This window comes from Vitis vinifera, chromosome 4, assembly GCF_030704535.1.
Source record: "Vitis vinifera cultivar Pinot Noir 40024 chromosome 4, ASM3070453v1".
NCBI lineage: Eukaryota > Viridiplantae > Streptophyta > Magnoliopsida > Vitales > Vitaceae > Vitis > Vitis vinifera.
In genome coordinates, this window is record NC_081808.1 from 718,274 (window position 1) to 734,686 (window position 16,413).

The 16,413-nt window shown below is 35.3% G+C and overlaps 2 protein-coding genes across 3 annotated transcripts; both read right to left on the bottom strand.

Moving 5' to 3' along the window:
• Window positions 1-414: 414 nt before the first annotated feature.
• LOC100262767 (NADH dehydrogenase [ubiquinone] iron-sulfur protein 7, mitochondrial) lies at window positions 415-5,345 on the bottom strand. The gene is made up of 2 exons (XM_002277447.4): window positions 4,752-5,345; window positions 415-943 (listed from the first exon to the last, which is right to left on the bottom strand). The coding sequence occupies exons 1-2, from the start codon at window positions 5,144-5,146 to the stop codon at window positions 709-711; spliced, it is 630 nt and encodes a 209-aa protein (XP_002277483.1). The 5' UTR covers window positions 5,147-5,345; the 3' UTR covers window positions 415-708.
• Window positions 5,346-6,567: 1,222 nt separating this feature from the next.
• LOC100257641 (serine/threonine protein phosphatase 2A 55 kDa regulatory subunit B beta isoform) lies at window positions 6,568-15,284 on the bottom strand. Of its 2 annotated transcripts, none has more exons than XM_010650025.3 (14): window positions 14,849-15,284; window positions 13,170-13,273; window positions 12,984-13,082; window positions 12,744-12,863; window positions 12,019-12,222; window positions 11,701-11,792; window positions 9,979-10,097; window positions 9,650-9,773; window positions 9,356-9,479; window positions 8,202-8,270; window positions 7,985-8,076; window positions 7,801-7,878; window positions 7,557-7,624; window positions 6,568-7,246 (listed from the first exon to the last, which is right to left on the bottom strand). In XM_010650025.3, exons 1-14 carry the CDS (start codon window positions 14,961-14,963, stop codon window positions 7,116-7,118), a joined length of 1,539 nt encoding a protein of 512 aa, XP_010648327.1. In that variant the 5' UTR covers window positions 14,964-15,284; the 3' UTR covers window positions 6,568-7,115. The 2 variants fall into 2 exon arrangements, with proteins under 2 accessions (XP_010648327.1, XP_002277550.1); XM_002277514.5 differs by having other exon boundaries at window positions 6,568-7,252.
• Window positions 15,285-16,413: the final 1,129 nt, after the last annotated feature.

Below are 16,413 nucleotides of genomic sequence, written 5' to 3' on the forward strand. Positions count from 1 at the left end.
TTGGCGCCCTTAGAATTTTTCTTTAAAGAATTGAGGGGAAGATCAGAAAATCAAAATCAAATTATTGTTTCTATAAGGAAAATAAGGGGAAGCAACCATGCTACCAAAGCAATAATAGAGGAACACCATAAGCTAATAGTGCACGCAGTATCACCCCATCCACCTTCAGCCTCATAGAAGCTTAGGGCATACTTGATAACATTTTCCAAAAAATAAATACTCTCAAAAAAATAATTTCTAAAAATGATTATTAAAAATAGTTTTAAATTATTTACAAGAACAATATTTTATTTTTTTTAAAAAAGTTTTAAATAATTTTCAAGAACAACATTTTATTTAAAAACCCAGATATCAAAACTTTTTTTCTCTGGGATGGTTCCCGACCTAACAGAACAAAGATGCACCACAAGGATCTTCTCAAATTCAGACAAAACATTGTTATTTAGTCACAAAATCAAAGGCCGCAGGCAGCTTTCAACAATTACAGAGTAGATAAGAGAGTGCATCACAGTTTCAAACATTTTTCCCAAGGACAAAAGCTTGTTCATGAAATACAGGCAAAGCATGTCGGGTCTATGATAAGAAAGAACAAGTCCATGCAATTTCTCCCTTTACATAAGGCATTTAACCAGGGGGAACCTACCAAAGTTGTATTTTATTATTTTAATGAGTGTGCTCAGGAGCTAACCAGAAATAGGTTGGAGGTCCTCATTGGGTCCACCAGTGGAGGAAATCTTTGCGCCTGTTGATCTTCTTCTGCAGCTGAAGAAGTCCATAGAGTAGGGCTTCGGCAGTTGGAGGGCAACCTGGAACATAGATGTCAACGGGGACAATCCTGTCACAACCCCGAACAACAGAGTAGGAGTAGTGGTAGTATCCACCCCCATTTGCACAGCTTCCCATGGAGACGACCCACCTAGGCTCAGGCATTTGGTCATACACCCTGCAATAAATTTCAGTATGTTGGTAAAAGTACCAGTCTCTATTGCCGAACAATATAGAAGGAATAATCCTGGAATGAATTCAAGACGTCAACTTATGTTCCCTTGCATATCATAGTTGATTCAATTGCAAGTAGTTTAAAATTTGTTTATTGGCATCCAACCAGAATATCATTCCTTGCAAAATAGTTGCTCTCTGTTCTTACTCCATTTCCCCTTTCATCTCCACTAGCAATTATCAAGGAGCTGGGGAATACCACTGGACCCCTTGCTGTGATAGTGGAGGTTCAACAACTTGATAAATGTGAATTTGGGTTTTTACCATGTAGCCATTAAATCCTTGGTGGCATCTTTGCCAGTTGTGAGGCAAGGATGCTGCTGCTCTTAGATGGGCCTGCTAAAACGAAACTAAGGTCCTGTTTGGAAGGTGTTTCCAAAAACTGTTTTCTGTTCTTGAAAACATAACACACTCAAAAACTCATTTGGCAATTATTCTCCGTGTTTTTAAAGTTGTTCTCCATGATGTTTTTGGAGAACAATCTGAAGTTGTTTTCCTTATTTCTATACTGTTAGCTAAACAAAAAAAACACACAAAATAACCCCACAAAGAACACAAAAACACACACACAAAGAACAGACCCACAAACCCTATCATACAACAAATTGAACCAAATCCTAAATCCACACACAGAGAACAAACCCATAAACCATTGAATCTATGTTCTCAAATTTTTTTTCCCTTTTCCTTCTCCAAATGAGAGAATAAACCAGCGGCAATGTTGGTTGTGGAAGAAGGTGCCAGCGCTGGGATCTGAAATTCACACGGATGGGGCAATGGAGGTGGGTATGACCATGGATTATGCTTAGATGAGAAAACATGTGTGGTGTGAGCAAGAGAGAGAGAGAAGGGAGGAGGAGTGGGGAAATGGAAGTGATGAGAAGGGAGAGGAAGAGAGGACTATGGAAGCAGTGGATGAGAAGAGAGAGGAAGAGAGATTGTCTCAGAGGGAAGAAGAAAGGTCCAAAAGAGAAAAAAAAAAATTTGGGGGCGACGGACTGGTAACGGAAAAGGTTTTAGAACAAAAAAAGAAAAAAATGATTAAAAAAACATTTTTTATATTTAAAAATAGATACATTTTTTTTTAAATGGATAGAATTTTTTATCTAAAATTATTTATATTTAAAGTATTAAGCTAATCAAAGAAAATACAATTTTTTTTAAAAAATTGTTTTATAAAACTGTTTTTTACTAATTCAACAAAACATGCTTTTTTTGGTTTTTAAGAACAAAATTGTTTTTTAGAATTCAGTTCCCTAATGTAATTTTGTTTTTGAAAACACAAAAAACCATTCTTAAAAACTGTTTTAAAAAACACTTCCAAACAGGCCCTTAAGTTTCTTGTTGCTATCAATACTCTGCATTAGTTCTGGTGACAGTTTCTAGGTTGGTTGAGAGTCTGAATCAGCAAGTATTAGTGATTAGATCCTCCAGTTAGTAGAGGAGAGCAATGACAGGGAATTATGGGAAGAAAAGATGTTTAGGCTGGATGATTAAATACCATAACATTACCTTGTCATGAACTTATCCCACCAGATGTCTTTCTGCAGCTGTCTATGTTTCATGCCAAGTGTGAGAGAGAAATGAAATGTATGTATGACAGGATTGCGATATTATAGGATTAGAGAGTGAGAGAGTCAGCTCTTTATGCTTGTGCAAGTGATAGAGTGAGGAGGAGGAAGGGGTGGAGGAAGGAAGCTGCATATTTGAAACTTAAGACTTTGTTTTCTCCAAGAGACCCCTTTTGACACAAGATCTCATGAACCTCAATTATGTTTAAGACCATGCTCTATCCTGGAGTTGGGGATTTTTTTAGGCAAATAAGAATCATATATAAACTATATGATAGTTCCTTGCAGGTATCTTGTTTGGATTGCCATTTTAGGTTTTCTGTCTTGCTCAACACACCAGGTGTGGCAATTTTTACTGCTAGTTCTAAGTTTGGTATCTACTGTTTTTGCCGTTTAGAATAATTGCAAACCAATTCTATAATGGTTGGAATAATATGCCTGCAGGTTTCATGTGTGAAGTCCCAAGATCTCAAGCAGATTCACCGGGTTTGCTTTTGGCTAATTAAAGCTATAAATTTTACTAACTTGCATGTCATGATAGGATCTGATTTGACAAAAATACAACTTTTCCAGATCAAATACTTTAAAAGGAGAAAAGAAATGGCAAATCACATCGTTAATTTCAGCCAACCAAAAAATTTTCAGCTGCACACCATTTCTAGATTTGCTGCTTATCCACCAACATAAACACTTCAAAAAATATACACCACAACTGAAGCAACAAGATTAACAAAAAAATAATAGCAGAGATGTAATCTAGATGGCAATCAGGTACAAACGAAAAGAGCCCTTCAAAATATCCTCTTCATACTAAAACTAAACTAGAAATGAACCCTACAAGTTTCTGAACAAAAAAAAATAAAAATCCCCTAAGCCAAAGTTGATAAGTCTTAAACTGCTTAGTAGCTGCATCAACGCCATGCAGCTGATGAGAACCACACTCACAGAGTCAAAGTCCATATAACAAAGAATGGTGCAAACCCAGCTTCTAAAACAACTCCTTAGAAACTCCAAGCGCTCTTAGGTCAGCTGATAAGAAGCTTATCAACAATACCATTTCCTATTAGTATGTTCTCCACACCTAAGATGTCCTGCATCTTGTTATGATTTAGAAAATTGTTCCACCCACACTTATTTCAAGCTTCATCATCATGTCCGTAGCCAACCTTTGAACACCAGTCCTCCATCTTTCTCCTTAAAAGAAAGTTATTAACCAATGCAAGTCCTGTTTCCAAAACAATAGAAAGGGATGGACTGAAAACATTTCCAACATCAAGCACCTATGCTTTAAGTAGGATGTATAACTGTAAACTAATGGTTCTTCCTTCCATTATTATTATTATTATTATTTAATTCAGAAACTGGCAAACCTTTTTAGAACATTCCTTATTTGCAACTCTTACTTTTGTTTCCCTAAATTTACAATTATCTTTTGTTCAAAAATATTTAAATTTAGCTCCTTTTTTCTACCAAGGCCCCAAGTCTTCAAAGAAAATAATTGGACCCTATCCTCTTACCTCAGGCCCTTGGGACTTCGGTCACAAAATAAAAAATTGCCTATAAAGGATTTAAGTGTTTAAAGTTAAAAGAGTGCCCCTACACCTCCTCTTTTATTTAGAATTTTCAGCAGAAAAACAGGGAATACTTTTTCTTATGTTTCTCCAAACTCAGGCTACTTTTCCTTATTTTCATTCTCTAGTTTTAATTCCATAACCTCACAACCAACAACAACCACATCTATCATGTGCTTCTTCTGAGGCCTCACAAGTAAATATTCAAGGGCACTTCCACTGTTTCTATGTCTGATTCTATTCGCGGGTGTAAGTAAGGTGCTGCAACTGTTCTCCCAGGCTATAGAATACCCATCCAAGGACTGCTTCCCTCTCTATCTCATTGGTTGACTCTACATAACAGATGCACACGAATGATCCACACCACCAATGGCGGAAGTGGTAGTGATGACACCAATTTCCATAACAACCACATTCTCAACATCTAAAAATGCCCTAAATCAACGTTGAAACTCTAAAAGCAAACAAACACAAACAATTAGGAGATAAAAAGCAAAACAAACAAAAACATCTTCTACGTAAGACCAAAAAAATCTCAAAATTTTCCATTTTCCACCATTTTCTCAGAGACCAAACAGAACACAGAAAATAAGAGGTTAAAAAAACGCACTTGCGAAGCGCTGGAGCCATCTTGTTGGTGAGAGTACCGGCCACGATCATACAATCGGACTGCCTAGGGCTGGGCCTGAAAATGATACCGAATCGGTCGAGATCGTAGCGAGCAGCGCCGGTGTGCATCATCTCCACAGCGCAGCAGGCGAGGCCGAAGGTCATGGGCCAGATGGATCCGCGACGAGCCCAGTTCAACAGATCGTCGACCTTGGAGATCACGAACTCCGCAGCCTTGGAGAGGCCGGCAGGAGAGGTCGACGATGGCGGTGGAGCGCGAGAATACGGCGCCGGCGCCGCCGACTCCGACGATAAGGATGGAAGCGTCGTGTGCAGCGCAGCGATTCTCTGCGGCGCGGTCAAGGCCAGGCGTGAGGTCCTCGTCAGAAGCGCCATTTTTCAGAGACAGAGAACAGTAGAGAATCTCCTCGAGAGAGAAGGGAGGGTTTATATTTGAGGCTCCGTGGAGGCCACAAGACAGGTATGACTTCCGTCCTCTGCGGTTTCTTCTCTACATTTCGTTATGGTTCACTGCAAAATTCGTTCCATTTTCATTCCTAATTAGGTGAATTTGTATATCTTATTAGTAGTGAAATGTAAATAAACTCTATTATATTATAATATAAAAAATATTATATTATGAAAAAAAAAAAGGTTCATTTGGAAACTTCCTCACCACTCTATAGATCTTAAAACACTAATACTTAATAAATTTATTTAAAAAAATTTTAATATACATTATTCTCTTCCACACATTTTTTTTTTCTATTTAAAGTTATGTTTGGTTCTCAACAAATTTAAGAAAAAATATGAAAGAAATAAAATAAAGAAAAAATATGCAAAAATAAAAAATAAAAAATATATTAAAATAAACAAATTATTTTTATGTATTTTCAAATTCATTTCATTTGTTTTTTTATTATAAAAAGGTTAAATAATTTTAAAATGCAAACATTTTTTATTAATTTTATTTATATTTTATTTTCTTTAGTATTTTCCATAATGATTTTAGCATTTTTTTTCTCTCCTTAATATTTTATGAGAACTAAACATGTCTAAGACAAATTCATTTTTCCACAAATTGTTTGCTAACAAAAAAGTATTTGAGATAAATTAAAAGTTAATCCCAATTATTCTTATACATTTTTTAATACACGATAATATTATGTTTGTATCAAATGCATATATTTTTAGGATGGGAATAATTTATGTAAATTTTCATAAAAATATGTTGTAAAGAGGTTAAAAGTCTGAATAATTTAAAAGTGTTTTAAAAGTGGAAAAATTTGAAAAAAATGAAAGCGAAATGAACACAAAAAACATCATGCCTGCACCTATGAGATTAGATATGGTTGGAATGTATATTACCAACACCCTTAGGCTAAATTTTGGTCACCTCTTATGCTGTGACTTGGAATACCCCTTTCTTTGTGGAGGAAAGGAATAGCAATTTATTCCCATGGAACACCTAGGAATAAGAAGATTTAATTGGAAATATCGACAAATTTCCGCGGAGTTCAAAGAAATGGAAAAAAAAAAAAAAACGATATCAGAATATATCCATATCTTACAATATTTTTGGTATTGTACTAAAAAAAGGCCTATTTTCATAACAAATTCCAAAAAAAAAAAAAAATTGTTTTCAAAAACAACTTCCAGTGCAAATTGAGAAGCAACAGAAACCCCTTGAGAAGTAGATGCACAGTACCTTAGTTCTTCAATCAATGGTGATGGATAGGTGCCTTGACCTAAAAACCATGCACAGAAAAATCCTGACTCGATTCAGATCCAGTCATCTTAGTTCAAGCTGGAGAGTCTGAAAAATCGATGCGTAAGGCCTTCAGTTCAGATTCAGCCAGACGGGGTAACTATTATTTGGCAAAGGTCATAACAAACCAGTGAAACAGGAGAAAAGTTTGGGATGGAAGATTATAATGAACATGATAAAATTTAATACAAGCCATCAGAATGTTGGATTCAAATAATACAAATTGCAAGCCACAGGTGCAATTGAATTGATGCACCACACTAGCTCCTTCCCCTGGATTCAGATTTCCATTGACCTCGAGCTCAAGCTTTTTTTCAGTTGCAGGAAGAATGGATACTATCAATCACAATTTCTTGACCTAAACAGAACACTATGAGGACAGAACTGCATGAATCTTCTCTCATGAGAGAGCACGATCCCACTAAATGTGTTGCCACCCTTTGAGCAAAAGCCAAGTTCAATTCTTGGAGGACATGCTAGGCTTCCAGTGGATTGTCCAGATCCTGGATGATGAGGCAGCTTCCACGTCACTGGTTGGTGAAGAAGGCAAAGCAGCCTTTGCCGCGCAAAATTACATAAATCTTTCCAAGACCATCTTTATGCATAGTACATGTACAGGCTGTTTGAAGTGGCGCAAGCTAGGGAGTTTTCAGTTGGATGCCAGGCTAAATGGAGCAACTTTGTCATGAAATCAAAAGCGTTTCCATTTGTGTCAGCTCCAGAACTATCTGTTCCTTTTCACAGAAATGGAATCCCTAACATGTCAGTTTTCTGGGTCTTCTACAATTGCTCTAAAAATTGAATGATCTACTCACAAAGTGGAATTGAAATTCGAAATAGTGAAGCTGATTGCGAATATTTGGAGTAGAAGTTAAATGATTGTATTTGAACCTAACTAGTTTTCGGATTATATCTAATGACTTTCTGAGATCGTACATTAAGTTATTCTAAATGTGAATCTGGCTGCAGAGATAAAACAATTTTGAGGCTTAAACCACCAGTTTGAATTTTAAAGTTCAGATATAAGCAAGAACATACCTCGCCTGCCAACACGAGATAGAGAGCCCAGGGATCTAGAAGGCCTTGAGGGGGTCTGGACTTGCCTCCTGAAAGTGCATGGCATGCATATATTTAACATCAATTATAAAGATCAGACAAAATAATCAACATAACTTTTTAATGTTGAAAATATCATTTGGTTTGATGTAGACTAAAACCAAATTGCAGTTGTTCTCACCATTAAAACATATATAACCAAGATTAAACATGTTTAAGAACATACATCATGGGATTTTTATTGGCTTCCAAAGTTGTGGCTTCTGTGCTGCCTTCAGAACAACCAAATACACGAAATAGATTACTGCAATCACATGAAAAAAACCACATTACATCAAATATTCAGGCGAAGGCATCTTGGCCCAGGATTTTATTGATCACTATAATTATGGATCAAGCATAAATCACACCTGTAGGAACCAGTCGCCACTCGTAGTCCATCTCCACTCAGACAACACTCAAATTTGTCGAAGATAGAATCATTTTCATATAAATCACACAGCTGATCAAGATTTAAATAATGATAATAATTAAATAGTTCATATTATTTGACAATAAAGCCCAAAATAACTCCATTCAAATCAAAGCACCAAAAAAAAAGGAAGCTTCATGAAGAAGTGAAATCACCTTAGGTCTTAAATGCTCATGAACTTGGAAAGTTGCGACTGGCACAGACTCCATATTTATGTCCCACAACTGACAACCAAGGAAATTCATCATGAGCAAACAGAAGCAGAAATGTTCGGTGTAGGAAGGAAGCAACAGTTGAGAAAATTTGGGATTGTAACTGAACTGCCCCCTCAAGGTAACATGTATCCAACAACAATGATTTTCATATATTCAAATCAACTGGTACACTACACTAACACTATGATTTACAGCTGAACAAGCAACAAGAGAAAAACAAGAGTGTCGTGTTCAAATTGAAAGTAGAAAGGGCTAATCAGAAAACAGAAACGCACTTATATGCAGTCATAAAGCATTGTAATATTAAGGGGTTCACTAGAGAAAGTCTTTCACATATAGTAGCTACTATTTTTAATTTTCTGTGTACCATTTGGTCAGTAGGACTTCATAGAGAAGCATAAAAAGGATGAGTCAGAGAATCTGTTACACATTGCTTCTTCTACTGAGAAAAACAAAACGGGTGTTTGTGCTTCCAAAGAAGATTGAATCATCACTTTTTCATATTATTTGAAAAATAACTCCATTAAGTTAGCTAAGGTGTACCCTGGAAAAATACCATATTGAACTCCAAAGCGATGATTAAGGTAGGGTTCCCAGACTAGGAGCTAGTGTGCCTCTGTTGGTAATGAAGCCAGTCCAAGAGAGTAGGATTGAAAGAGCAATTTGGAATCAAAACGATCACTGGAAAATGGGTGAAATTACCCTGGAAAAATACCATATTGAACTCCAAATGCAGTGATGATTAAGGTGGGGTTCCCAGACTAGGAGCTAGTGTGCCTCTGTTGGTAATGAAGCCAGTCCAAGAGAGTAGGATTGAAGTAGCAATTTGGAATCAAAACGTTCACTGGAAAATGGGTGAAATTTATAAATACCACGACAGGAAGGTGAATATAGTCCATTACAAGAAACCAAATGAACAAGAGAACAATACAGGGAAGTAGAAAATATGGGAACACACCAAGCCATTTATTTCTTTTACGCATGCATAATGGCACGCAGAGTATGCAAGCATATCTATAGTTTCCATATATGCAATTGCAAACTTTGATGTGAACACTTCAAACAAAATCACTGGAAAATAAGAATTAATGAACCTTAAGTGTCATATAATCACGACTAAGTAAATGTCTTCCATCCTTTGAAAACTTTATATCAGAAATTGAGGCAATTATCTCTGTAAAAAAAGATCTTGAAGTAGATGCCTCCAGTTCCTCAAACCTGTATGATCAAATGAGCATTTAAAAAGAATATCAGAAATTAAAATTCCACATAACTATCTACAAAAAACTCCATTGCTGACCTAGAGTGTTCTGAAACCAAAGGATCTTCTAGATCATGTAAACAAGAAACGAGACACAAAACTAGACAAAGACCAAAAGATCACTCACAATTTGCAATGTGTATCACATAAAGCTGATTGCCGCAAATCAATAAGACGGATTGAGCCTTTTGAGCTACTATATGCTAACATATTGCAGTGGGAAGGATGAAATTCTGCTGAAGTTATAACCTCTGCAATTACAAATTCAATAATATTATAATAAATATAAATACAACCAAGTTACAATCAGAAACATAAATCAGAAAGACAGCTATACTTAATCTATTCAAGCAAAGTTCTTTTTAACATGCCCAAGTCATTAAATAACACTTAAAATTCAGAAGTTAAAACAACCCATTTAGACACAATTTTCTTTCAGAAGGCTGGGAGTTCTACCAGTTAGATCCTCCATGTTTGCAGGCTTCACATCAACAATGTTGAAACTTTGACTGCTAATTTCCAAGTTCCAGAGATTTATCCGGAGATCATCAGCTGATATAAAAGTTTCACCATCACTATAAATGGAAAAGAAAAGGAGTGTTAAGTGATCTGTCAATATCATGAATATGTTAGCAAAAGGAGACCATGCAATCCAGGACATCCAGCTAATATAACTAGGCAGCAATTCCAAAGGTTAAATTACATGTAAAGAATATTAAACGTTCTCCTTAATTGCTTCAAACAGTGCCTTGAAACATATTAGTTTAAAGAGAAAAAAAAAAAAAAAAAAAACAGGATTTACACATTTAAATCTAATATGAAGGGCACTCCTATTACATTGCTTTTGTTAAGGGAGAAAAAAAAAAGAGAAGAAAATAGAATTTGTTTAAAAATAAAAATCCACCCTTCTACTCAATTTGATTGTCCACTGAGGAAAGATAAATAAGGTAAGCAAATACTCTCTCTGAGATCAACAAAATTTTACCTAACAAGTGAGATGATTTAAAGGGAGAACTTAACAATGGAAGCTAAGATCAACATTTCTGTAAAGGGTACAAGAAAAATTTATTAGGTGGGGGCCCCTCCTCTTCGAGCCTTCTTTATTTTCCCTCCTCCTCTTCTTTGAGTAGTAGGACTAAACCATAGTAAAAAATTAAAGTAAAAAACACAAGCATTCAACATCACACAAAATAAATGGGTGTTTAAAAAACAGAATGTGCAGAATGGATGACCCAAATTTGCATTCTCAAAAATTAGATGTATGTGATGATAAAATGCATTTAGCACAAGGTAAAAACAATGTGAGGCAAAGAGCTTCCTCTGTCCGAACAGGAATATTGACTCTGCACATCAGAATATTTTCATTATTGTGGTTAGCCAATAGACAAAGAACTTTTGAGGCATTCACAGCCAACAACATGACTCCCAGTGGTAATCAGCAAACATATTATTCAACAATGTATTCCATATGGAATAATCCATGAATTATTATATATTTTTACAATATGTGATAACATATTTATTTTGAAAGAGGTTCATTGTAAATCACCCCAACTTTGATTATCTTAGTTTGCTTCAATTCCATCACAACCCCATCTTCCATTCGAAAAAAATCATTGATAAGCAGCTCAGATATAAATCCACAGAAGTAGTTCTTTTCTTGCTTTCTTTCTTTTTTAATAATGCAAGTACTACAACATTAACTGTTACAAAAGATGCCCAAATTCACCATGCAGGCTCAACATGTAGCCAACCTTACATTTTAGGTGCTTACATCTTTCCCCCAGATGCATCACAAATGTTCTCTGTCAAACCAAATGAATGGTGTCATCTAAAACATTACTCAATAGATTGTTGAAACTGCAAAACCCATACCAATGGGATTAAAAAAGCTAGTAACAAAATAAAGCCATCAATGGCATCAGAAGGATATATGTTTCAAAAAAATATGGTAGCAAAGCCTCCATGTGCATATTTCAGAGAGAGAAAACAAGAAGTCATCCTAGAAACAGGTGGTCAACATGACACAAGTTAATGGCCGTTAATCTGGAGTTCAACAAAAAAGGACAAGATGCAACTCCAATTAGGAATACATGCCAATATATAAAAACAGGACATGCTGTAATACAAATCATACAAAAAGTAGAGGAATATGTTCAACAAGATATGTGAGTGCACCTGTTATTTGAAATGGAATTGATATGATAGTCATGGGCATGAGCATAAATTCTCCGACACCTGGCCACTGAGCTTGTCTCATGACTCATCACCTAAATATTATGAATGAACTAAGTGTTAGCGCAACTAATCATACAAAATCAAACCAATTTGTTCAATCGGTCACTACATACATGCATATTCAATGTCATGCATTGAAGTACAATTATTATTAAATCATTAACGTATGAATGAAACAAAATACCTGGAAATTTCTAGAATTTATCGATTTATTTACTCCAAATCAATGAAAAATAAGTATATTGGAGTGAGGACTACCCTGGGCAAATGTAGGAATGGTATTCCCCCAGGTGGAAATGAAAAGTCAGTGCTCAAATAATTGAAGGTTCTGTTGACACATCCTCCATTTGCAATACATGGTTTGGAGCTTGTTGATATACTTGAACAAACAATACCATTTCCCAAAGCTTTTGAAGGGTCAACATTCATGTCACATACTTTCTTGACCTTCTTCTCTTGGACCTGTTCAACATTAAAACAGAAGCACAAGAACACCACAACAGCTTAGGAAGTTGCCACTCTTGAAATTATTGAAAAAGAAAAAAGAAAAAAAAAAGGAAGACAAATATAAATGTTTTATAAACCAAACCTATTTCACAACACCATCAAATAATTAATAATCATTAAGATGAAATATGAAACTTCAAAATAATCACAACCATGGTGATGGTCATGATTGTTTCTTGCTGATTATGATCCAGGGAAACAAGATTAATCAATATTCACAACCAAACAACAAATAGAAAGATCTAAATTCTGACCACAAGTAAAAGCCATGGAACAACACGGGACAATTGCAAACTACAGTGCACTAAAAAAGTTATTGAAAGATGGTATCACATTCTGGGAACAATAGATATAAAAGTGGACAAAAAACAACTGATTCTAATTAAATGCCAAAAAGATTTGATGTCAAGGTCAATCTATCTAAAAACAGTTGATAATCACAAAATTCAAAAAGTTCAATTGATGCCTTTCCCTACCTTCCAGAATTTGATGGTTTTATCATTAGTGGAGAGAAGAAACAGTGCGCTGTTAGCTGTCTGACACCATCTAATCTTGTTGATTTTCTCCTCAATTTCCAAGCTCTTGAGATAGTCAAACTGAATTCAAACATATTAAATGCAGAATTAAATTCCAGAGTCCAGTAAGGATGGAAGACAGACAAGATAAAAGGATATGGTAATCATCAGCAACCCAGAAACGAAATTCTTAAAGGACACCTCTGGTTCATGGCTCTGAAACTCGGTTTTATAGTGGAACTCAGGATGCCTGCTTGGTGAATAATCCGCCATCTCTAAATCTCTTCGATTCCCACCATGCTACAAAGTGAAACAAACAACACATAAAGAAACCAACACAAATACATCTGACAACAAAATAAACAAGCAAACAGTCTAGCAACATACATCCCTCGTATCAGTTCTGTTAAATAAAACCACCCGACCCCCACGATCTCCAGTAGCAAGATGGTCCCCAGTTTTATCAAACTCAATAGCTGATATGATATCAACTGTAGATAGGACAGTTGGAAAATAGACAAACTAGTTAGAAAATAACTCAATTTTAACCTGTGAGAAAAATGCGAACAATTATGACCTAACAAAGTCAGCAGAAACAACGCAAACAACATCTCCAAATTAGTGACTTAAAGGAAGCAACCATGTTCCTAAGAGGTTAAGGATTCTCCTCATCCAATCATCAACTCATCAAGGAGCTCTGCTGACCATAAAGGCCTGAGACAAAACAACAAAGAAACCTATGAAAAAATAAACAACAAAGACTTCCTCATAGAAAAATGTGGCATGATGTATTCTCCACTCAGATGGGAGTTTGATTAGCATTTCAGCCTTTTTTTTCCCTGTCAAAACATACTGACATGTGAGCTTTCAGGAATCAGGACGGATACAGACTTGAATTACCATAGTTTCACATAATTCTAGCATGAAAACCCAGTCTTATGTGGATCAAGAACTATTGGTGAAATTGCTAGGTTTAAAGCACACCCCACATTTGGATCCAATCCAGTATCAATCTGTTAAATATGCCAACCACATAAGTTGATAACCTTCCTAAGACAACAGTCATATTCCCTTAAGCTGCAAATTTTTCATCCCAATCACCCTTTTCACTAGTATTTCTTGATAAATTGTTCCAGTACTCCTGAACCTGGAATAATTTACCCAAATTCAAGACACTAATATCCACAACACCAAATGGTTACTGAAACTCAGCCCTAGAGTGCAAATATTCCACATTACAAGAAAGATATAACTCCTGCCCTCCTCCCATAAATGGAGCTTCCAATAATATTATTCAGCAGTCACTGTTGTCCATAGAACCTAATTCATAACAAAATAGTGCTTCCCTCTAAGATGCATCTAGACACAAGATGCTACCATATCAGACACAATAAACAGCCAATTGGTTGGTTGGTAGGGGTTCTAACACCTTTACGAGGGGCCAGGGGCTCAAACCTTGTGGGCAGCTATGTGGTGGGAACTTAAGTGGATGCTAGCAACTACATGGTTTGGGAAGGGTTAAGGTGAGATGGGCCTAAAATGTTGCTCTCCTTGTCCCCAAATACTAATAATGACAATAATAACAACAACAAAATGATAATAACAGAAAAAAACACACAAACACACAATGATTTAAGTCGTCAAATTCACTGATACTGTTAATTTCGACTGTTTTGTCCTTGATTTGGGCTATCATTTGAGAATCCAAATCAAACCCAGGCGGAATTATCCATTAACATTTGACTAACTTAAATTATGAATCATGATAAACTTGACATTACAATGAACTTCTTCGCTAAAGTGATTCTCTATTAAAAAAAAAAATGCTATTGATGCATGCACTGTCACTGGCACCACATTAACGTATGCAACTAAACCCAAACTCTATCAAGTTCCTGTCCCATGATAAGGATTCCGCTATTCAATAAAGAAATTTTAACTCGTGGTCAATTCACTGTTTTCCAATAATCTGATTAAATAAATAAGCATCAACTGAACCTAATTATAATCAAAATCAGCAAATAAATCAATAAAACCCTCGCAGATCGAGAAATCAAAGATCGCACCTTCCTGAACTTCCTCCCCAAACGCCCGCTCCCCAAACACCTGCGCAAATTTCCACTCCAGCGGCCGAGCCGGCTCCGCCCGAGCCGTGACCTCCTCTCCGCCGATGCCGTTCATTATCCGATCAAATTCATAACCAAGTAACACGTATTCAATGGGTCAAAGACCGATCCAATGACCTAAATCGCTTATTAGCAACAGCCTTCATGGAAAATGCAAGCTTCTCGATTCATCATCATCATCCATCGCAACCTACGCGTACGTGCTCATACAGTCATACATCAAAGATATTCCACCCAAGCACACTCTCTTTCTCTCACCTTCTCTCTATTTTCTCGCAGTTTCTCTCTTTTTCTTTTCCAGACGAGTAAAAAAAAAAAAGAAAGAGATCGGAAGAAAATGACGGACCATGAAGTGCGTAGCAGCACCTCCTCTCTCCGTCGACATTTAGTTATATTATATTATATAGAGAAAAAGCTATTGCCAGATTTTCTCCGTTTCTGAAGGTGTGATTCCACAAAGCTGAGTGGAAACAGTAAAAGGGCACCTAGAGGCAGCTGGAAAAGTTGACGTTGATCGCTGAAAATGACGTTTTGGATGTGCAATCTTGGACGTCTGATCCGACGACGAGTGCATGTTTGATCCGACGGCTGGTAGAGCGTGAGTGTTGCCTTTTCGTATTGAAAACCTTAATCGTATATAAAAATTAAATTATTTGAATTTTTTGGTAAATTCCAGTTTATCCGTTATTCCAATTTTATTTCACTTGTTTTAATTTTTCTATATAAAACTATATTATTTTAAATTATATAAATTTATAAATAATATTAATTATATTTATTTTTTTCAATTTTTCATAATAAAATCAAACGTGGAAAACATTTTTCTTAAATTTTTCCGTACTTTAATAAATTTAAAATCATAACAATCAATAAATAAATAAAATTTTATATATAAAATTTTAAAATAAATAAAAGCACATTTATTGCAACATTTATATTTAAACTAATAAAAAAATTATGATGTAATGAAAAAATCATCTGTTAAATCTTAATACTTTGGCTTAATGTAAGAATTGAATCACTTACATTAGGTTAAATAAATTTTGAGCTAACGATGGGTCACCTCCGTCGATAGAAAAATAGCATGAAAGGAAGATAAAGAAAAAAAAGGTAAATAAATACTAAAATAAAATCAAAAGATAATGGTTTTTTAATTTCTTAATAATATTTACGAGAACAATTTAAATGGATTGACTTGGACCAACTCTTTTGAAGGATTTGAACAATTATTTTTAATATTCGAATTGGGTTTGGATTAGATTTTTTAACCCAAACTTAATTTGGATTGCACTTAAATTAAGGTTGGGACAACCCAAGCCTAACCCATTTTAATAATTTTATAATATTTATAATGTGTATTATTTTATATAATAATATTTTATTTTCCTTTTTTTTTATTTTTAAAAACAAAATATCAAATTATATTATATCACACATCTTTTTAAAATATATAAAATTATCTTTTATTTTTTGTTATTATGTCAAAATTTTGTCATCATCACTAT